This window comes from Monodelphis domestica, chromosome 1 (genome assembly GCF_027887165.1).
Source record: "Monodelphis domestica isolate mMonDom1 chromosome 1, mMonDom1.pri, whole genome shotgun sequence".
In the NCBI taxonomy this organism is placed as follows: Eukaryota; Metazoa; Chordata; class Mammalia; order Didelphimorphia; family Didelphidae; genus Monodelphis; species Monodelphis domestica.
The window spans coordinates 609,789,284-609,811,822 of record NC_077227.1 but is presented as its reverse complement, the minus strand read 5'-3'; the positions used below and the strand labels follow the sequence as shown (position 1 = coordinate 609,811,822).

Here is a 22,539-nt window from a genome sequence, read left to right as displayed (position 1 = left end):
TAATTGTTTTATTTTTAGAACTATTATAATAATATGATTAATTTAATTATAATAAAAACTATTAATCAGAAATAACTTTAGAATTATTTCAGAGTTCTCCAAAAAAAAAAGCAGTCCTTTTTTTTTTCAGGCACCATACAAGAATCCTTATCCTTGATATTTAAAAAAAAAAAATCCTCAATGTAAAAAAAATGAGGGATTGGGACAGAAGAGGGAAGCTGAATTGTCAAAAGAATTTTTTAACCCAGTGAGCTATAAAATCTCATTTTTTTGTTTTTGTTTTTTTTAACGTGGGAAGTGAAATTCATCTGTTTATCATTAAATTAAGATAAATTTATTTTGCTAGGGACTCTGCGTGTTTTACTAACACCCAGACCTTGAAAAGCTTCCTAGTGAGATTTAAATTGTGACTTTTACCCAAAATGAAATGTAATAAAGGCAACCCTTTATATTATTGAAGTATTTTTAATGTCAACTTTCTACTTTTATCCCTTGAAGTAAATGTTCTGTAAAAATGAAAATCATTTCAACTGGGACAAAAATATCTCAATTAGAGAATCAAGGAGGAAGTTATACATTAAATGTTGCTTGCCTTTAGAGACTGTATCATTGCTATATCATTTTTCATGAAAATTTTTAATTAAACCATGATTTAGTACATTATACCTGTTGCTTTGTAGCCATAAAGTTAAAATAGACACTTGAAGGCAATTAAAACATTTCTTTTTGCTAGTAATCTGGGGTGACAAACTGGGTTATAATAGATGTTGAGTTTGTGTTCCCATATAAACTGTACACCAAATGTCAGTCAGTCCATGCCAATTAGTGCTTATGTTGCTAGGTCACCATGGTCAATTGAAAGCTGCATCAATAGAACTTGAAAAGGTTTCTTCCCGATCAGACCTTCTGACATATTGAGCACAATAATGGATGGGAAAAAACAGCCAAGGCCCCTACCCTAGATTCAAAATACTTAGCAGTAAGAATTCATTTGCAACCTGCAATTAACTAGAAAGAATGAACTCCAAGAAAGAGTCTGGACATTTTAGAAAATAAAGCCTCATTCTCCTCTATTGCACATGTTTATTCTTTGCTTAGTGTCTTAGATCTAGCTAACTTGATCTTTAAATCTAAATATTTTTCAGGTTGCTGAAAACTGATTTTAAAAAATTATTGAATAAAAAAATCCTTTTAGAAAAGTCAGACTTTCTAATTTACTCCATTGAATTTAACAGATTTTTTTTGTTTGTTTTAATGCTTCTTACGGAAATGTCAGGCTGAAGTGGATGTAATGAATAAATGTTTCCATTTATAATGGAAAGTCATTCCTGACATTTTTGTGCTGTAAATCTGAAACAAATTGAGTTACCTGGAAAAATTCTGGGGTTTTTATAAAATTTTGCACTTAGAATTTTGTTGTCCTTTTTCCCATGCATCCTCACTCTCTCCAGAGCTGCAGCTGAACCTCTCTTGCCTTGGAACCGTATGCTACAATCCCAAAATGCAGCATTTCAGCAAAATCAATATCAACTTCTAGGAGGCCCAGGCGGTTATCCACCAAGACGTGATGATCGTGGAGGGAGACAGGTAACTTGTAATGGAATATTCCCTGTTAGGCTTCTTATGCAGCTTAAAACTAGGTTACATGGTAAAATCTGGAATGCTTTTATTATGAGCTTTAGAAGTGGAGATTATAGTAATTTAACATTCAACTGAACTTGGATGAAGATTATATACTATTTTTAACAGTGTATATAATACAAACATCTCTATAATTAAAGAGTTGTCCAGTTACCAGTACTCTTAAGAAACTATATAAACTCCAACTTAAAGTTCATTTAAATTAATTTTTAGAAATTAGTGCTGACATTACAGGACAAAACAATGAAATCTGTCAATCCATATAAGTGGTACAAGTTTCAATTATAAAAGAAAATGATTTTGAAATAATACTGTATGGTTTTTCTGCTGAAAGAATTATGTGTCAGAAACATCAGAAGTTTTTTTTCATGAATCCAAATTGACATCCTGGCTAACATTCATATATTCTTTGTTTTGAAATGATTGCCAAGGAATAAAGACAGAATGTTTCAATTCATGTTGCAAAGTAATCATTAGAGTTCGGAATGCATAATTATATGAAATACTCTTTAAATAACTTAAGTTGTATAACCTACAGGTCTATTTTTAATTTTTTGAATGTTAAATTAATGTTTTTCTAGCCCAAGTTTGATGCCATAAGTCATTTTATTGCCTACCTTTTTTTTGTCTCCAACTAAATTTCTTTGTTCTTTTTCCCTCAGTGTTTAAACATTGATAAATATTTCCTTTATTAAGTTTATAGAGCATGTGCTATGAATTCCTCATAATTAGAATGACTGTTTAATTAGTAAAATGGACCCAGGTAGATAGTTGTACTAATTTAAATGATTTATTACCATAACTTATTGAAAAATCAGTTTATAGGCTTTGTAGTTGAATATTATCAACCTAGGTTCCTATAGATGATCTACTACTAGGTGCTATTGTAAGTAAAAATGAGTAATGTGTATTCTAGAATCATGGTATTCTTAGAACCAGAAGGAATGTCAAGGTTCTTGTTTTCTACAAGAGAAACCAGAAGGCTTAGGAAGCTTAAATGACTCAACCAGAGGCTTATCACTGTTTAGTGTCAAATCGGGGATTAGAACCCAGGTCTCTTGGCTCACAGTTCAGTGGTAGTCTTTCTACTAGATCCTAAACCTACTGTGACCCTCAGGTCTTATTTCATGTAATGCTCAGAAAATTCCTTTTCATCCAAGTCACTTGAAACCACAGGTTGTTATAATTATCTATTTAAAATGTGTGCTTATTTTGCTTTATACAGTTCTTTCCTCTTAGTATGGATCCCCATTGTGAACCATTTGATATAAAAATTTGTATCATCCATTTCATGGCAGAAAATTGCTGTCACAAACATAATATTATTACTTCACTGCAGAACCCAACTGAGACTTTAGCCTACACTGTGAACTTAAGGGTCTGTACATATTCATATTATTAAAATTAAACCACTTCACTATCTGAGTGGAAGCAAAAAGCATCAGAAACTGGTTTGGGGGTCTTTATTTCAGAGCCCTAGAGCCCTGAAAAGGGAGTTTATAATAGAAGTGGTAACACATTTATCTTCTGTTGTGTAGAAATTTGGAGATGATTATTTGCAGGCACAACAGAAGTCTGAAATCTAATTGTTTCACCGGTAATTGATTATTCTGTAGTATTGGTCTTTGTGACCTAGAAGGGTTGTTGAACATCCCGCTGAATCAGGTTATCTGTTAAGAGAAAGAAACAACTTCTAGAATTAACTGATCCCATAGTTAAGGTAGTTTTTAATTGCTTATTTGTTAAACCTCATACTTTGGCCTGGTTAACCACCAAAAGATATTTTGAGCACTTCACTAAAAATATAGGTAAAATTTTCTTCATAAACTCTATAGGTGATCATATGTAACACATTTTGTTAATATATTTTTCATTTATAATATCAGTGAAGGCTAAAGACCATAAGGGGCAGCTGTCAACACTGAATTAAAATTTTAAAGTCAATTTTCTGTCGTTTCATTTTGGCTAGCTTCAGTCTTTATCAAGTAGTCTATAAAACTTTTTAGGTAAAAGTATTTACCTTTAAGAGACCATCTGTATGTATTGTATGTATACATGTAACTCTTCCTTTGCTACTTTATCTTCAAATGTACTGTCTCATAATTTTGAAAATAGAACTGAGAAGTTAATTTATTTGCAAGGATGTTAATCCTGAAAATAAACTCTTCCTTTTGTTTATTTACAGGGATATGGCCCTGGAAGGAATTACCCTTTGCCACCTCCCTCAGGAAGATACAACTGGAATTAAGCTTTTGTAAAGCTTTCTTAAATCCTTTCATCATTCTACGATTTTATGCTGTTTGTGGAAAGGAAGCATCTTTATCAAACAGTAGTTTAAGAACTACAATACTTGATGTATTTGTTTTAACCGTGTATATTTCTTACAGATCTGATTTTCAGTGTTTTATGTTGCTTTCCAATTGTGTAATGCATAATACAGTGGATTTGAATTTACTACTTTACTTGTGAGAGACATTTGATGAATAGAAGTACTGGTTTTTTTAATCGTAGTTAAGAATCAAACTGTATTACTGTGAATTTCAAAACAGTGTACACTAGCTCATCCAAAATACATTCTGATTTTTAATGAATGCACAAAAATTAGGTCTGAACACTTCAGGTAGAGTCTTCAACCAGCTAGAAGACACATGTTTAAGACAAGCTACTGTTCAATATTCCTTTGAAAACACTTCATTATTGTATCTGTCTGAGAATTTCTGGACCACTTTAGTAAAAAAAAAAAAAATCAACTTTTAAGACTCTGGCCTCTTGTGTTCTTTTCTGTTTTCCCCACAACATTCAATATTTCAACATTTTACTCTCAGTATATAGCAAAGCCAAAGCCAAATTGTTTCTTTAGAGGAAGCTTTTGCAGTAATTAGTTCAATTCTGTCTGTAGGTACAAAAGAAGTATTATTATTCAAGGTGCAGGCTAATATGGTTGGTGCTTTATAATTTTTAAAAATTTGAATTTTAATCAGCCCAAGAAAAGGTTTTTAAAAGTATATATTTCACAATACATAAACATGTCAATATTTACTTGATTACCTATATTTTTTAAACTGTAACAAGTAAATTTTTTTATGTATCTTCTGAAATTTATATTTGTTTCTGCATTGTCAGAATTTAGAGGGAAACTCTTACCTGTTCTTAATTTGTAAGGATTCATTTGAAGTCCTTAAGAAAACACTGGGAATTTCAATAAAAGATAGGTATTCTTATGCCCTTTAAGCATAGCCGCTTACTTTATGCATAGTCCAGATATATTTTTAGATTGCACATTTCACTTAGATTCAGTTTCATTATTATAGAAACATTTTATCTTTGTCAGTTTTTTTAAATTTATAAAAAAATGACAGCCTTTTGAAGCTCTTCCTTTTCTCCAGTCCTTGTCTTAGATATCAAGAAATCATTTCTCCTGGACCATCTGGTATGGGCATTTTTGCTTCAGCCATCTTGAAGGGCACAGATGTTAATCCTAGTGAACAAGAAACACTACCTTAGCCTTGAGAGGACAATGTTTTGAAATGAGGATTTTTTACTTGCAAGAGATGTCTGAAACAGAAGAATATACTGTGATAAAATCTTCCGTAGAAGTTATTGACATATTTTAGTGCACTAATGAAATACATATATAGTACATATTAAAATGGACATGAATTATGCTACCATAGATAAGCCAAACATTAAATTTTTTGTTGCTTTATATTTTCTATTTCATAAAAATCTCTTGCCATCTGAAATTCTGCCAAACCAATAGCATATATATATATATATATATATATATATATATATATATATATATATATATATATATATATGTCTGAAGAAATAGCTTCGTGAGTGTACTTTTTTTTGCCTACTTTTTTTATATACTACCTTTTTTGTGTGGCATTTCATAGCAATTTCTTTTCTCTAAAATACAATTTAGGAAGTTTCATTTCATCCAACCAAATAATATCTTACATATAAGTGGAACTACTCTGAATTTTTTAATCACTTTTTAATTTTTGGTCATTGTTGTTTATGAAACATTTTCTCAAGGAAAATGGTTTTTTAGAAGAAAGGTAGTCTTCAAAATCCAAACAAAAAAGTTAAGGAAAAGACCATAATTCTGTTCCATGAGTGGTGTGGGTGTAAACTGGCAACTGCTATTTACCTAGATAGATGACTGTGGAGCAAGTCAGTTTCTCTGAGCCTCAGCTTCCTTATCTATAAAATGAGGGATTGGGCTAGGTGATATCTAAGCTTATAGCTCTACTGTGTTTCTGAGTAAAAGTTAAATGTTTAGCTAAACTATTATTGCTGCCTCAAGGAGATGTTCCTGTTCTTCCTTGATGCTTTTTCTTCCCCATTTCCTTACCCTTTTAGTACTATCATTCATGTAGGTGGGAATGCATGGTTTTTATAAACCCTTTGGGGAAATTGTTCCCTGCCATTTCTATATAGGAAACAAAAGAAGTTTTGTAGTTTTAAATGTGTGATAATTGCAAATAAAGTGGTGTAAAATTAAAGCAAAAATGTCAAAAGTTCATATAAATATCATCTGTATAGACAATCTCTCAAGAACCTGGCAATTTTGTTTAAAATTTTTAATATAAATACTAACTCCTGAAAGCAGATGCACTTTTCAGCTTTGAGGTCTCATGCATACATGTAATATCTAGTTCTTAAAATATTTTAACTATTATTTCAAAGGGATAAGGGGGGTGGGGGTTTACGTACATTAGGCCAGGGCTTTGGGGGTAGTTATTCTTTACTATTGCTAACCTAATGAACTATGAAAAATAATTTTTTTTCTAAAAACTTAGTTAACTATAGCAGAATGGGCTGCTTTGGCCCTGGAAAGAGATCAGTTATATAACTTGATAACAGGGTGTGTGGTAAAGGCATTTGGTTTGGAAACTTCACAAGATCTCCCAGTTTCTCAAGAGTGGCTTTGGCTTAATCTGTTGAGAGGTATGAAGGGACAGAAAGGGAGACCCTGCATGCACAAATGCCCTGGTTTCAAATTCTGAAACTTTTAGTTGAAGCAGTTACTAAGGATGCCTAATATTTAATTTTTTCCATTTCCATTGCCCAAGTTAAGATGTGATCCTCATACTCCAATAGAGAACCTAATTCTGAATGAAGATCAAGATGTGTGCTCTGCTTTGCAAATACAGAAGCTTTTCAGTTCTTTGCAATATTGAATCAGTCTTTTCCCAACCCCCACCCCATTTTCCGTCTATTGTCTTGTTCCTCAATTTCACTGCTTAAGGACTTGGTTCCTGCATTGCCGTGGTCCCTAGCTTCCTGCCCTGCTTTCTTGCCTAAAAAAGCTTCATATTATTTGTGGGTGTGGCCTTTAACAATGGCCCACCCACAGCTTCTTAGCTTTATGAAGAACACAACTTGGGAGTTGGAGCTGGAAAGCATCCTCCTGGGAGGCAAAAGTCAAGTAGAGATTTGACATCAAAACAGTTTTCTAGTAGTACTGCGAAGAACAGAGAATAAAGGGAAATCTTTTACTGGCTAGGGGATTGAAGGCGTGACTCCTTGGTTTGAAAGACTTCAAGTATAAGGAAGGCAGAATTAATAGTGTCCGTGCTGGGGGCAGAAGCGACCATGTCCCACCTTATCTAGACGTTGTGGGACTTAGGCAAGAAGGGCGACTCCCGGACACGCTCCGGTTGCTAACCCTTTCAACTAGGTTCGTCTCTGCTATCCCTAGAGCGCAGCTTCTACTTCCTGTTCCTCCTTTCTTGCTTATTTGGGTACCCGCAGCGTTAGGGACGCTGGATAAGAAACCTACGAGAGAAAATGTAACGGAATCCTTGTTATATGTTCTTCGGTTTAAGCCCCTGGTGGGTAACAGGATCCACAGATAAATCCCTTATTCTGCTGCTATCGGACTCTACCTAGAGTGCCCCGCTGGAAAAGGAAATGGCTAGACACTGTTACCGAGAAATTAATTGGGGATTGGCGTTCTCAATGTAGTTACGAAGTCCTAGTTCGAGTCAGATGGTTTAAAAAAAGTTACTTTAAAATGTCCTGTCTATTTCCATTGAAAAGGTACATCTTTATAGGGGAAAAAAGACAAAAACCTCCCAGTCAATGATATTTGTCCCAACGTTCACCTAGTTACCTTAAGCACGCTTAAGGAAGTGTTTGCCCGCGAAAATGATCGCTTGCACGGGGCTGAATTGCAAGCCCAGCTGCCCTCCCTCTCCACTTCAGGGTCTGGGGCGGCAGAGGTGAGTAGAGTCCTCGCTTCCCTCAGCCGTGACGTCACAAACTGCGATCTTCCCTCCCCAAAGGAAACGCTCAGGGTTCTAAGAAAAGAAAGAAACTTCCACAAAAGCCGACCTGGTTGTCCAAAATGTGAACTGAAATCATCCAGTGCCGCACACCCTTTGCCCTCAGTAAACACTTGTCGGTTCACTAACCCCAAACCGCTCTTCTGTCCCATAAGTTTCTGTAAAAGGCCGGTGATAACCGGTTTGAAGATTCCGACCCTCACAATCTTCCACTGGAAACTGCTGCCTGAAGCGTGCAAACGTCATGATTTTTAAGCAGCATTTAATCTTCATTTACAAATAACTACTAAACCCTTCATCCCATCCTCTTGTTCCTATGAATGCAGGCACAGGGTATTTTTAAAATACAGTACTCCCACCCCCACTCCAATCCCGGGCCAGTCTTAGATTTCCTTGTTCGGGAGACTGTAAGTGAAATCTGAGCTCTTCAAAGAGTCCAATTCGATTTTCTCATCCTCTGGTTCTAAACTCCATCCCTACCCCCCTCCAATGAGCCTTAATGGCAAATGATTCTTCTTGGATTTTATTTTCATTATCTCACCCATTAGCTAAATATCTCAACTTCTTCCCCTGTCCATACAAAAATGATGGCATCTGCCATCCGATTTAATTCCTTTTTATTGGATGAATCAAGAGGTTAGTGCACGGAGAGAATAGCAGCTTATTTGTAGGTTACAGTCCAGTAGGAATCCAAATCCCAATGCCGTTTACTTTGCATTATTATGCCCTGTCAGACAATTATGAAACTAGGAACAATGACTAGATACTGGCAAATTTGTCTTTAAAGTTGCTACTTATTAATCTATAAATATAAGGCCATACACATGCCTATGAAATACTTGCATACATAACCATAATTCAAGTCCAGACATTTCCAGTGGGCAAAAGGTAGTTTATTTGGAGTTAACTAAAAAGAAATTTTTTTTAAAGTATGTTTCTTAAAATCCCAAAAGTTGAAAAACAAATGCGACATTTTAATGGCAGGAGTTGGATGAAACTTACTAATAATGACCCTTTCTGACCCAATTACTTTCTCTACATTTTAATAAACATAAACATACCAAGGACTGATTTAGAAATGAATGTCTCAGTACTTCCTATATTCCATCTATTACTGAACACCTACCCAACAGGAATTTTCTCTAATCTGCGAACCCTTTTCAGCTCCTCCCTTCGAATCTCACCGATTCAACCAAATCATCAGATTCATTTACATTCTCTTTTTTATCCCCTTATCTTTTCCCTCTCTCCCTTTCCTGCTCAGTTTTGAGGTGGAAAGTATAAGGCATTCCATTGACTACACTCAAAAAATTAAAACCGCATCAGCATGTTTTGCTGTTCTTTGTAAGAATCAGAAAACAAGCATGACTACTATCCCACACGAAATCCCACAAAATAGCCATCGCCTATATTCTACATTTGAATTCATACTAGAAATTGAATGCATGCATCTCATCTAGTAATAATTGTACTTCACAAGTATTCTCTGAAAATAAAATGTGCAGTTGATAATGCATATAAAAGTAATTTTCTGAATTAATTTATTTTTATTCAATCTAAACTTACCAGTGAAAACTGGTGATTAATGAAATGGAATTTGATTAAGGCATCTGTGTAATAGACATTTGATTTATTTTTCTGACCATAATCTTTTAGATCAAAAGTAGAAGGAAAAAAAGTAAGAAATAAGACAGCTTAGTGTAACCCCCCCCCCATCTCCCACATACAAAATTGACTACTTTCTCCATTTAAAACACACATATAATACTTTACATTGCAGTTCTGATTTCAGAAGTGTACCTGCAATCCCAGCAGTTTCTTCTTTGTGACACTGATTCCTCTTTTGGGTTTCCATTCCTTAACTGGAAAAATAAATTAGATTTTAAGAAATATCTAGAAAAGATGGGCCTTGGCCTGTCTGCAGACTTAGGGATTCTGATGCAATTTTTAGCTTTTGCCACTGCTAAACTTTGAGGTGGCTTTGTTCCACTTGGACTCTTTGGTTATTGCTCCCTGTTGGATGTAAAGATACTTATCCTCCTCTTCAGTTAATGGGTTTCACCTAGTTTGCACATTTGTACTCTTAATAAAAAGATCTGCAAAGTGCTAGCTAATTGAACCAAAAGTTCTAGGTTTGGTTAAATCAGAAACGAATGTTCTATAGTAAAAATATTTTCTATTTTAATATCTCAATCCTCAAAAACATTCCAAGATACCCAACTGCAGAACTCTTGTGTAAAATTTTAAGCTGTAGCAATTTTTGAGTGTTTTCTTTTAAAAAAACAATTGTCCATTTTGAGGAAGTTGAAAGGTCTCTAGGAGTTTCTTTCAATTTAAACTTAACATCTTGGGTGGATTTCTTTCTTAAACTTTCATTATTTCTGCATAAAAGTTACATTTTCAAGAAACTCTCAAATAACTTGTTAAGAAGAAAAAAATGCCCATTTGGATATTGAATACTTTTTTCTTTAAATAGATTAGTTGGACAGACTACTTTAGTTCACACACACACACACACACAAAGTTTTTAAAATGCTTAACATGGAGCCACCCAGAAAGTTATTTTTACATGATGATTTTTATCACGTAGCCAAATCTATAAATGCATACTTAAGTTCTGAACAATTGCAAGGGGCTGTGTCCCATACATAAGAGCTTATCTGAATACAGAAAGGTAATTATATAGAAGTAGTTAAGATCATTTGACACACAATTTCCTTGACTAATCCTAGTTACACTCACTAAACAAAATAGTAAATGTTCTACAAGGATCATGATTTACAACTTTCTTGTTTTGTCCTCAAATCCTTAGAATGAACAAAATTTAATTAAAAAAAATTGAAGCTGCCATTGGTTGATATATTAGGAAATTAGTGTGTTATTAGTTCTGCTGTTTGCTGTGGTCGATCTCAACTATTTTGTCAACTGGGGTCTTCCTCTCAAATGAGTTAAAATTTGTTTAAAACCTTTCTCATAAGGAACATTTTTTTGACTTGGATAAAGGAAGAATTTATCTTCTTAACTCAATTTCCAAAGAGTTTCTGTTTTCTGGGATCAGGAACACATGAACAAAAGAACTGTCAAAAAACTCTGAGCCTCAAATTGTCATCTTAAAACTTCAAATAGTCAAAAAAAAAAAAAAACTCAGGGACATTCTTCCTAATTTGGGTAATTTATAAATCACACCTTGTTAGTGATACTGATTTTATTTTTCATTAATTAAATAACACACTTTCTTCAACTTTCTTTGAATATGTTTACTCCAGTAATAACTTATTCAAATCATTGTGTAACTTGAGCTTTGCAGCAAACATCATGCAAATAGTGTAAAAAAACAAAAACAAAAACAAAACACACCATCCTACGAAAACTTGGTGAAACAGAAGTAACCACTTGACTTTTTGGAGAAAAGTACAAGTTTTTTTTTTTTTTAAGTTATATTTAAAGATAAATTTGAGAAAAAGAAATGAAATTGGCATTAAAGGATACAGTGATTTAACATTACAAAAGGAGCAAAATTTTTGAGCAATTCCAATTAATTTGCTTGTAAAAATGTTATTAGAATAACTTTAATAGCATATCTTGTTTATCCTAATGATTTTCTCTTTAGTCTTGACTTGATTAATTCTATATTAAATACCTCTTGTTGATTTTAGCATTTTTACATGACTAACAAAATTTGGAAAATGATGTATATCTATCAAGATGTTGAAATTTACAATACAAGATACTTGAAGAGCATATTAACCAAGATTTGGGCAAGAGTTTTAAAAAAAGAAACTTTGATTTTTTAACTGATAATAAAGGTAGTTTTGCGAAGTTCTTTAATATAATGGCATTTTACCCCACAATAAAATGGGAGCATATGGGGCATAAATAAATGGGAATAATAGCAAGGAATAAATACCAAAGTATTAAATCTAACTAATTTTGTAAACAATCTTTAACTGTTATAAGTAGTGTTTTGATGACCTAATGGTTGAATTGTTTTGTCTTTCTTTACCCAGTTGATGAGTCCTCTCAGTTATCATTGCTAACATGCCTTGTCCACCCTGAGTTACAATTCAATTTATTTTAAATCAAATAATAATGAAATTGCACTTAAGGGGGACCCTTATAAAATTAATTGTTCTGAGATAAGTTGCACTTCAAAAGGTTTATTGTTAAAGCTCAATTGATTTTATAGATATATACACCAACCAACACGATTTCAAACTAAGCTAAAATTCTGATGTGTCTTGTTAGCGTTGCAGTAGGTAATCCAAATCAATCAAATGTGATTCTTAGTCACCTCAATTTTGTGATGGTAATTCACAATAAGAAGAAACAAACCAACTCAAAGATCAATACACTGACGATTTGGTCCCTTTTTATACCTGTGTTTTCTGGGGAGGGGGGGGGTTGTTTTTGTTTTTGTTTTCAGAAGCAAGGTCTCACAAGACTTTTTGTTTGTTTGATTGTTTATCAGCATATACATTTATTTGTCCAAGGAAGTTCAAAATGATAGTTGCTGCTTTGTTTTCAATTGTTTCACGCAGTTTGTTGCATTCCCATCTCAGGGAAAAAGGAGAGAGTGGGAGTTAAGTAGGAGCACACTCCAAGAAAGGATGGGCAAGCCAGCGGATCAACAGGTGAATCCTGTCGATGAACCATGTAGAAACCCAACCCGAGACAAATCCACCCTGTTACCATGTCCTGCCATAGAGCAGGTTCGGGTTGACCATGCCACTGTTGTAATCGACAGTGGACCCGTCCATTTGCGCCAAGTTAGTGACTTGGTTGTGAAGGGAAGGCGGACTGGGGGACATCTCTTCCAGGTCGGGTGCCTGGGTTAAGGAGTTAACTTGTGGGTTCTGGTGCTGATGGACAGCGCTGTTGGACGAGGGCAGCACACCATTGGCCCCGGTGGGCGGCGGCGGCTGCTGCGGCCCTGGCTGACTGGGTGTTGGAGTGTTGGAAGAGTTCTGGCATGGCTTCCCGTCCTTCACCAGCACGGGCACCGCCACTCGCCGCGGAGACTGCTGTTGGCACAGGCTGTTCTCCTGCTGCAGCTGCTGCGTGACTTTGTCCTTTGCCTGTCTTTTCATTTTGTACCGATGGTTTTGGAACCAGATCTTAACTTGGGTCGGCGTGAGATGAATCATACTGGCCAGGTGCTCCCGTTCCGGGGCGGAGAGGTATTTCTGCTGTTTGAATCTTCTCTCGAGCTCGTAGACTTGCGCCTGCGAGAAAAGCACTCTCCTTTTCCTCCTCGGGGCCGCATGGAGCGGGGCCATGGACTTGGCGGCCTCGGCGATCCCCGTCAGCGTCCCCATTCCCGTCATGTTCATGCCGGTGGACGGCCCCATGAACCTGGAGACTGGGAGCGTGAGGGAGGCGAGCTGTGAGCTCACGTCGAGGGGCGACAGACCGAGCGCCCTCCTGCCCGCCGGCCGCAGCAAGCTCCCGCCCCGACTTCCCGCCTGCCCCCCCTGGGAAAACTAACAGTACCCGGGGGACACCGGCCTGGAGAGGGCAGGGAGGGGATCTAGGCTCGACTCCAAGGCCAGGCCTCTCTCTTCACACCTTGTGAAGTCTTTCGGATAAGAGTGGCTTCAGAAAGACCTCAACTGGAAGTGCGGTCAGGACGACCGCTCATCCCGGCACTGCCACCCGGGAGGCCGGAACAGGGACACGGGCCCAGATACTGCCCGGGGGAGGGGGAAAGGGGTGGAGTGGCGCGTGCTAGCTGCCCAAGCACCCCGCGAGGCGCCCTCGCGCCACCAGCATCGCTTCCACCCGAAGGCAAGGAATCTGGCGGGAAAGCGCTGCCCGCTCCATTCCAACCCCCTCCTTTTCCCTCCTCAGCCCCTAGTGCTTCAAAAGCAACCGTCGCTCTTTCCCTCCCCGTCCCCGCCCCCGCCCGCGCCCGAGCTCGCGCCCCGCTCACTTGTGGAGTAGCGAGGGTCCGGGTTGGCCCCGTACCAGCCGGTGGCGGCCGCGCTGCCCCTCATGCCGTCTGGGTAGGCGGGGATGTCTCCCATGTTGCCGATTCCCCCGTTGCAGTAGCTGCCCATGGCTCCGTGGGGGAACTGGGAGACGCCAGGAGGCATGTGATAGGTGGCGGCCGCAGCTGCAGCCGCTGCTGCTGCGGCCGCAGCGGCCGCCGCGTTGTGGCCCGCCATGGCGTGAGGAGGAGGCGGTTGCATTCCCGCCGCGGCAGCTGCTGCGGCCGCCGCGGCGGCCGCCGCCTGCGAAGAAGAACCCGCGGGCTGCTGCCTGTATGCGGCTGCCGCGGCCGCCGCCGCCCCCAGGGGGGAGCCCAGGTTGGGCGGCGCGCCGTCCATGGCGCCACCGAACTTCTTGTAGCTCTCCTCTATGGGGCTCAGGATGTCGGACACAGAGAAGGGCGTCGTGTGCTTGGGGCTCAACGACATGGCTCGGCGGGCGGGCAGGTAAAGGGGGCCCGGGGGGCGGGGGGGGGAGGGGGAGGGGAAAAGAAGGGAGGGAGAGGGAGAGAAGGGGAGGGAAGAAGGATGGCTGCGGAGCTGGGGGTGGGGGGAGTCGCGCGAGCCGAGGGGGTGGGCGGGGGTAGGGAAGGAATAAGGATGGGGATGGGGATGAGGATGGGGGAGGGTCGGGGAAGGCGGCGAGCGGCTGTTGGCAAGGTGCTCCCCGCCCCGCGGGCTGGCTGTCGGGCGCCCCGGCGGGCCACAGGGCAAAGCGGGCGGCAGTGGGCTGAGCTGTAGGGGCGCAGCAGAGACGGAGGGCAGAGAGAAGCGGCTGTCCGCGGGTGCGAGGGGGCTGGGGATGCTGATCCTCCTCTTGCTCGGATCCCTTCTGCCTCTGCCTGCGCTGAAGGGATCGCCTTGTCAGGAGGAGGAGGCGGCGGCGGTGGCGGCGGCGGCGAGCCCCCTAAAGCTCTCTTATCTCGGGTTTATTTTAGTCCGGCGCCAGGTTTACGACAGACATGGGGGGCGGAGCAACATCCAAAACGAGCAAACAATGGTCATTGACATCTCCCCCCCCCCCCCTTCCTCGTAATGGAGGGGAAAAAAAAAGAAAGAAAAGGGGGGCTAGTTTTCGTTTCTCATTAAAAGATCCCCGAGTGTCTCTAGTCCTTTCTTCCACGCCTCCCACACCCACAGCTGAGGCCGCTGTCGGGGTCTATCCCATCCAGCTATCCCATTTTGAGAGCATCAGAAACCTCCGTCGAATCTTCGGGTGGTATTTTCCTCCACTCACCTTCTACCCTCTAGTTTCATGAAGTGACTTGAATGAACTGGACTGTGGCAAAGTCAGAGCTAATTGAGGGGAATTGTGTAGTTAAGTTTGCTTGGTTTGGGGGCTTTTGCCTCTTCCTCTCTTGCTGCCCAGTCCCACACTTGCTTCATCATCTAAAGTGTTTAAAAAAAAAATAAAAAGAGAGAGGCTCTTGGGTCTCCCACACAAGAAAGAGAAAAAGAATAGGTACAATGACAGTACTCTGCCTTTGTAGGTCTACCTAATTTATGCATCTTTAGACCCTCAAGCTCATTTTGTGGCCAACCAAACGGGCACTTTCAAATTAGCTCAAAGTACCAAAATCCAAAAGAAAGAGAAAACACATACACATACACACACACACACACAGACACCACATATTCAATACATAGATATTGTATGCATTCTGTTTTTGCCTTAGAGTGGGCTAAGTAGGTGCATTTTTGTTCTTTTTCTAAACTGTTTTCAGCTTGATTTTTTAGGTGTGGAGTTTTGTGCTAAAGCACTTAAAGGATTTTTATATTTTTTCAAAATTCTAAGTAAAATAAACGTCCTTGTCATTCATCTTCGCCATCCTAAACAGAAAGTACATATACACCCGATCTAAAATCTGAAGTGTTAAGGAGATTAATTTACTTTTGTTTACAAACGTCCAACAAATTCCGGGATTTGAAAATACTCCGGGGAAAGTGGGGAAAATAGTTGTTTCTTTGGAAAATACAAAACTACATTTAAACAGAAAAATAAATTTTTCATTTTATTTTGGCATGCATATCTCTATGTACCTATCTAGCAAACAAGAACTTTTAAGTTGTAGACACTATAAGAAAGGCTACAAGATAGAAAGAAGTGTCATAAAGTAATATTTTGTGTGTATCCCAGTAATTTGGAGAAATACCATTAAGGCTAAATAGTTCTTGAGCAATTGTTATGCTAAAGGTTAAGGACAGGTGTGAATTGAAAGAGTAATAATTTAAGAAATGAGGGGAGTTGGTAGAAGAAATGGAGAATTTTATTCCAAGAAAGAACTTTTCCTTGAACAGGAGAAAAGGGAAAACACTTGATTTAACTGAATGAGTGCCCAAATGATGTAATATCTTCTCTTCCTTTAGCGGTTACAGTTTTAAGTCCCTTGAATTGCCTTTTAGACTATTTAGATAGGGCTTTACTCTGATTTTTGTACAATGTAGATTCTTTTTCTCAAAATCTCACTCTCCCCAGATAAGTGAGGGATTTCACAATAATGCATATTTGGGAAGTTGTCTCTAAAACCATTAAGAGAATAAAAAACAAAATATAAAAATAACTTTGCCAATGTTATTTCCATTGTGAGCATTGCTACAGTTTTAACATTTTGCTAATTTCACAGGTTCTTCCTGAACTTGAAAACCTGAATATGTCTTCGCCTTTAGCTGCAGTCTCCTTGCCTACTTTCTTTATTATCACCGCACAAAGAAGTTAAGCTTCTGCTGGGATTCTCCTGAACTACAGTTTGTTTTAGGTCTTTGGTCTGATTCAAATTTGTCATTCCAATTAATATATAAATTTGAATAAAAAACAGCTTGAAGAGTCTTGAATTCCAAACTTTCCTTGAACATAAAATTAAAGTTGTATTCAAAATACTGTGGATTAAGTCACTTGTGGACAAATAATCTTCCTTTTTCCAGCCCAAAGACACATTTGTACATAGACATATATATCAGAGGTAAAAACCCAAAATATAACTTTATTTTTATGTCCATGTGTATTGCCATACACAATGGAAACATTAAAAATAATGATTTGGAAAGCTTACCTACTAGCAGTTTGCAGAACTGCCACAAATGTTTTCTGCCTAATTTTATTCACAGAATTAGTGAATTGTAATAAAAATCTAATTATTACCTTAAAATTGCTTATAGGTCAACATTTTATTTTTCAACAGAAATTAACAATAGGGTTTCCGTGGAATACAAGAATTGCCTTTCCTAGGGGTCATAAGCTCATTTTTAAATCAAGAAACGGTAACAAAGAATACATGACTTAACCCATGTACCAGTAACAATGAAATAACAGCAGTGTAATCAATTAGACGATCGATACTTGCCACACTCTGAAAGTCGATTGACACGCAGTAGGCTTCCATCTCCAAACAGAACTGCACTTTATCTTTCTGGCAGCTCTTTGCAGCAGTCCACTCTCTAACTGCCTATGAACTTGATGCTCTAATAGTTCTCTCATTCACAGTGATAAATACTTTCGTAATTACCTCGAGGTGAACAGATGAGGGATGGGAGGGAGACAGGCATTTTAGTTGGTCGTGAAATTCAAATACTCTTAGGACTTTTCTAACCCTATCCTATCTACTTCATGCTCATTGTGGGCTTAATAAAGTATTTCAGGATTTATGCTGTGTAAATCTTGGAACTAGACTTTGGTATACCATAGGACTCATTGAATTTAAATCATTTGTCAGCTGTTTGTATCTTAGTAAAAAGTACTAATATACTACCCCAAAGTATAATATTGTGCCAAAGAAATAATTTCGTGGAGTGTAAATTTAGAGGCATTTTGGCCAGTGAATTTGTGTGTGTGCCTATACATAGATACTATACTGAGATAATTATAAATTTTTTTTTGCTTCTAATTAAACTCATTTTGCAAGAACTGTCTATGTACATTATAGATTATGCATTCATTAGGTGCCAAATAATGCTTATTGAATCAATTGTTTCCTAAGTAATATCTTTGAAAACATTGATTTAGGTTTTATCAATTTGCATATTTCAAGCATTATAAAGACTGAAAATATAATAAACAGGTGGTGGCAGATTTCCGCAGGAAATTTTCATAAGAGGAATGATTTACAGACTTCGTGTATTCCCAAACTTTTCTAGACTGACCCCTTGCCCTTTCTTCTGAAATTTAAAGCTTTTCTTAAGATTGTGAAATGGATCATCCAAATTGGTCTAGTTAGCCTAAGGACCAAATTTCACAGGAATCTTTAGCAAGAAATTTACTGGCTTTGAGAATCCTGGGCCAGGTGCCCACTTTTACTCCTTTTCACAGCATTGGAAACTCAGCTGTTTTAAGTTTGAACAGTTGTCAAATCCCTGGAGAAGGGGACCTAGGAGTAGCTAAGGGGTTTGTAGCTATTTGATAACCATTTTGGAGGTTGAGAAAGCTTAAAATTTTTCTTTTGGTGGTAAGTCGATCCTTGTGCATCCATAAAAAATGTGTTTTTATAATCGTTGCAAATAAAATTTGTCTAACAGAACAGAAATGTTTGCTAAATTATAGTTGACTCAAAATATTCAAGAATGGAAGGCATCTAAATCCTAGACAATATATTTGAAACAGTATTTTTTATGAAGATAGAAATAGTCTTAAGTTTTTATTTTGTGAAACTATAAAAAAGGTGTACTTTCTGAAACATTTCCGGAATAGGAGGCTAGTGTACTAAGAAGTGTACTAATGAACCAGTATTTTTTTTTAGCAAGATTTGCTTTTAAAATGAAAAAAATAGTTCATAAGTACAATAGGAAAAAAGAAGGAAATGAGCATTAAGTCACTATTGTGTTTTAGACACTGGACTAAATGCCTTACATTTTTGTTTATTTCATTGATTTCCAAACTTTTTTTTTGCTTTCTTTGTGGTTGTTGAAATTTTAAAAAGTGTTTTAGGGAATTTGCTTTAGCTAACCTTTTGTTTCACACCCTTAATTATAATTATTAAGGTATTATTCTATCTAATCATTATTTCTATTTTCTCCTATGTTCAGCATAGGTCTATGTGCTTAGTAAGTGCTTGTTTAATCACTCCCATTTATATGATCAATTTTTCCTCTATAAGTGTTTTTTCAGCTATTTGAAAAAAATACTTTCTTTGCAAGCTCGTAACATATCAAAAGTAAAACTCAAGCAAAATGACTTAAAATATTTTTATGTACAATGCACTATCTTGGGTTAAAATGGCATAATAGTCTAGATGCCTCTAAAATTAAAATGATATTTGTGCAAAACTGTGCAAGCAATTCATAAATAATTTCTTGGTCCTTGAAGTTATAAGAGTACCAAAAGTATTTGAAATTTGTCCTATTTGCTTTTCTAAATATGGAAGAATCTACCAATACAATAAAAATATGAGTCTTACCTAAGGAGATAAAGTTCTTCCCAAATGATGAACATGATCAAGAAAGCAAGAATTCTAAAAAAAAAATCTCTTAAAGAAGATTATTCTGGGGAAATGCTGAACTGTAATTTTTCTTTTTGAAAAATTAGTCTACTCACTTTACCTACTTGGAAAGTATAAAGTTTTTTGGAAGATATTTAAACTCCTTTGAACTGTGTGAAATTTGATGTTTTTCATGGAGAGTTTAAAAAACTTCACAATGGTATTTTCTAATAAAAATTTTAAGCAAAACTAGAAGACTAAGTCTAGAAAATTAAGAAAAATAGGATAACAAATGTAAAGAGCATTGGAACTATTTTCAAGGTAATATTACAGCCCTTCATATTTGTGGTTAAAAAAAACAAACTTCTTTTTAAGTAAAATATTATCCATACTTTGTTTCCATATTTCCTTAAAATTCTGAAATGAGCCAATTTCAAATGAAAATATCAATTTTTCCAGGTTCCCAGTGGCAGACGTTGCAAGTGTTTCAGTATCCTGTTAAAATTTGCTTATGTCAGATTTGATAGGTGATTTATTATTATATAATATATAATTGGCCAGTCATCATACCTCTGCAATGTGGGTTAGAAATACTACTTTCATCATCTAATCTGAAAGGGAAAATTTAGTTTTTGTATTTTCATAAATCATTCTCAACTAACTTTTAGATTGGTCCAGTAAAATAATATTAAACATCATAATGATAAGTATTAGAATAAAAATAATGATAATCATTTGTCAGCCAAGGTTATTTTCATGTTCCAGTGATATAGAATAATTTTGTACTTATAACAAATACTCCATAATGTTAAATGGTAATATAAATTAGATTTTAAATAGAATTTTAAAAATATCTAAATTCTATCTATATTATCAACTGTTAATAGTTGAAATCAATGTGACCAAGAAAGTCTAATTTTATGTTATAGTAACATGCGCCAATTCATTTTACAAATCAATAATGCTTGGACATGAATAATTTAGATACTGATATAATATTTACTACAAAGATTTCAAACTTTTAAAAAATACATATTAATGGTAAAAACTCATATCAAAACAAACTTGATTCAGTAATTAAGGGATGATTCCCCTTTAAACAATAGTAATAGACTAGAACAGCTTTGACAGATGGTAATCTGTTTATCAGTTTAGAAAACTTTTAATTCCTGGTAAAAATAAATCTTGTGAAGCAAAATGAATAAATACATACCTTTGGAACCTAGTGACTCAATAACTCTAGATAGTGTCATTTGAAAACAAAAGAGAAAGAAGTTCTGAATATAAAAGGTAATTAACTTTGTCATGATACAGAAATTATGTGAGGAGACTGGTGAGAGTGTGATTGATACCAGCACTTGAAACTGTAACAAAAGAATTCAAAGTTTGGGGTGGGGGTTGGTAAAAAATCTGCATTAGTAAATTTGGGGAACTTTTAAAAACTTGAATTAAAAATGTCAACATTTTAAAACACAAATTTCAGAATCATTAGTTTAAAAATTTGTAAAATCTCTCAAGTTCATTCATCACAAATATTTACTACATACCATAGAAACAAAGAAGAGAAATAGAAATTAGATTAAAAAATATTGCTTCTTATTCCTTAAAATAAGAGTTCTAGCCATAGAAATATTTCACATTTTTTCTAACTTATCAGAAATAAAGGATATCAGGTAAAATATACTTCAATTAAAATAAGATTTTGTGTTTAGTAAATTAATAAATTGTTACTTCTAAAAATGTAGGTATAAATTATGTGATCTCTGAAAAGGAAGGAGAAAATGAAGAAAAAGTTGGAAGTCAAATTAATTTACAAACCTAATTAAAGAGTACTCACTTTATTCATAGAAAAATAATCTTGAAATGGAGTCAATCAGGATACATTTATAAAGTGCTTATGTATGTTAGGGTTAAAAATTATGAAAATAGTTTCAATCTTTGTGGAATGGAAAAGTTCGTTTGATAATGTATATTCATAACTAGTTACATTTCTATGTTCTTATTAATGTAAAGAAGATGAAGCCTTTAAAGATATAAAAGATACAAAAATATAACAGGTATTAAAATTTCTTTTTACCTAAACCATTCCAGCATATTTAATCATTTCTTTCATAATTTGTGCTCCTAAAAGCAATAGGTTTTTTTTTTCCCAAGTAATCAATGATGGGGCAAATATGACTATTTGATTTACAGTTGTATGATTGCAGTTGATGACTTTCTGCCTTCTCAGTCAGCTCTTAACAATTTATAGAGATTAAAAGAGTATTGGAAATGATGATTTAGGCAATGCTTTTTAAAGGTATCAGAGGGTTGAAAAGAAACCTAGGGTTTTCTAAGGCGGCTCTCTACAATCATTTTCACATAAAACCCAGGTATAGTACTTACAAATGTGGTTTAAAGGTTCTATTCAAAAGGGGAAAATGTGATATAAAGAGATCTGATCATGATCTTTGAAGCTTGTATTAGGTTACTTAAACTATCCTGCTTTGTAAAGAAGGAAATAGTAATGCACAACATAGAGAACATACCATTATAGTTGCATTTCTCCATATAATAAATAAATATAAAATTTTAATAATTCCTTATGCTTAGAATCTAATTACATATTCACAAATTGACCATAAATCTTTTATATAGTTCTGCATTTTCATGTCATAAGCAATTAATAGAACTAGTGGTTTTCTTATCCAGTTAGTCTTTCAGAGATAAGAAAAACTAAATTAAAATACCCAAGAAAACTGAATTTGTTACACAACTAGGATTCAAATATGAGAAAAGTGCCTTGCTTTCCTAAAGTATAAAGTGAGAATAATATGTTTTGTGTTTCAATGTATAGACAAATCTAAGAATTAAACTAAAAATTTACAACAATTGAACAAAAAAATCCCTCTTTTTGAATTTTCTCTTTTCTTCTTCTGGCCCTCCCTCAGGGACCTCTGATGGCCAGATTGTGCTTCAGCTAATGGTGAACTTTTCTTTGGATTTGACCTTGATTTTCCTAAAAAAGAAAAAAAAACATAGTTTAGGTTAACAAATCATTGAGATATCTTGAGATAACAACATATCTGTAGAAGTTAATTTCTATTTCCAAATGTGGAGGCTGTATCAGTATTGACAGGAATATAGATAAATGTATGGATTGAGCATGGTTAGTATTATGACTATATACATAGGCACAGGAATTGGTTTTACAGATGAAAGGGG

At 36.2% G+C, this 22,539-nt stretch overlaps 2 protein-coding genes and 1 long non-coding RNA gene across 4 annotated transcripts in view; 1 reads left to right on the top strand and 2 right to left on the bottom strand.

Annotated features, from left to right (window-relative positions):
• XRN2 (5'-3' exoribonuclease 2) overlaps positions 1-4,398 on the top strand; it is a 100,573-nt gene extending 96,175 nt beyond the window's left edge. For both annotated transcript variants that reach the window (XM_001373942.4, XM_016427520.2), the window contains 2 exons: positions 1,452-1,587; positions 3,827-4,398. In XM_001373942.4, the coding sequence (XP_001373979.1) occupies positions 1,452-1,587; positions 3,827-3,889 (199 nt within the window). In that variant the 3' untranslated portion in view covers positions 3,890-4,398. The remainder of the gene's footprint in view (positions 1-1,451; positions 1,588-3,826) is intronic.
• LOC107650544 (uncharacterized) lies at positions 3,090-7,937 on the bottom strand. The gene is made up of 3 exons (XR_001626004.2): positions 7,769-7,937; positions 4,786-5,119; positions 3,090-3,311 (listed from the first exon to the last, which is right to left on the bottom strand). It is a non-coding gene; the product is annotated as an uncharacterized LOC107650544 (long non-coding RNA).
• A 4,144-nt stretch (positions 7,938-12,081) lies between these two features.
• On the bottom strand, positions 12,082-14,815 carry NKX2-4 (NK2 homeobox 4). The gene is made up of 2 exons (XM_007476627.3): positions 13,870-14,815; positions 12,082-13,299 (listed from the first exon to the last, which is right to left on the bottom strand). The coding sequence occupies exons 1-2, from the start codon at positions 14,354-14,356 to the stop codon at positions 12,626-12,628; spliced, it is 1,161 nt and encodes a 386-aa protein (XP_007476689.1). The 5' UTR covers positions 14,357-14,815; the 3' UTR covers positions 12,082-12,625.
• Between the last annotated feature and the right edge of the window lie 7,724 nt (positions 14,816-22,539).

Excerpts from the sequence above, each read along its gene's own strand:
- NKX2-4 (XM_007476627.3), bottom strand. The coding sequence starts at position 14,356 with ATGTCGTTGAGCCCCAAGCACACGACGCCCTTCTCTGTGTCCGACATC. Across the intron at positions 13,300-13,869 it reads GGACCCTCGCTACTCCACAA|TCTCCAGGTTCATGGGGCCG; the intron begins GTGAGCGGGGCG and ends TCACGCTCCCAG.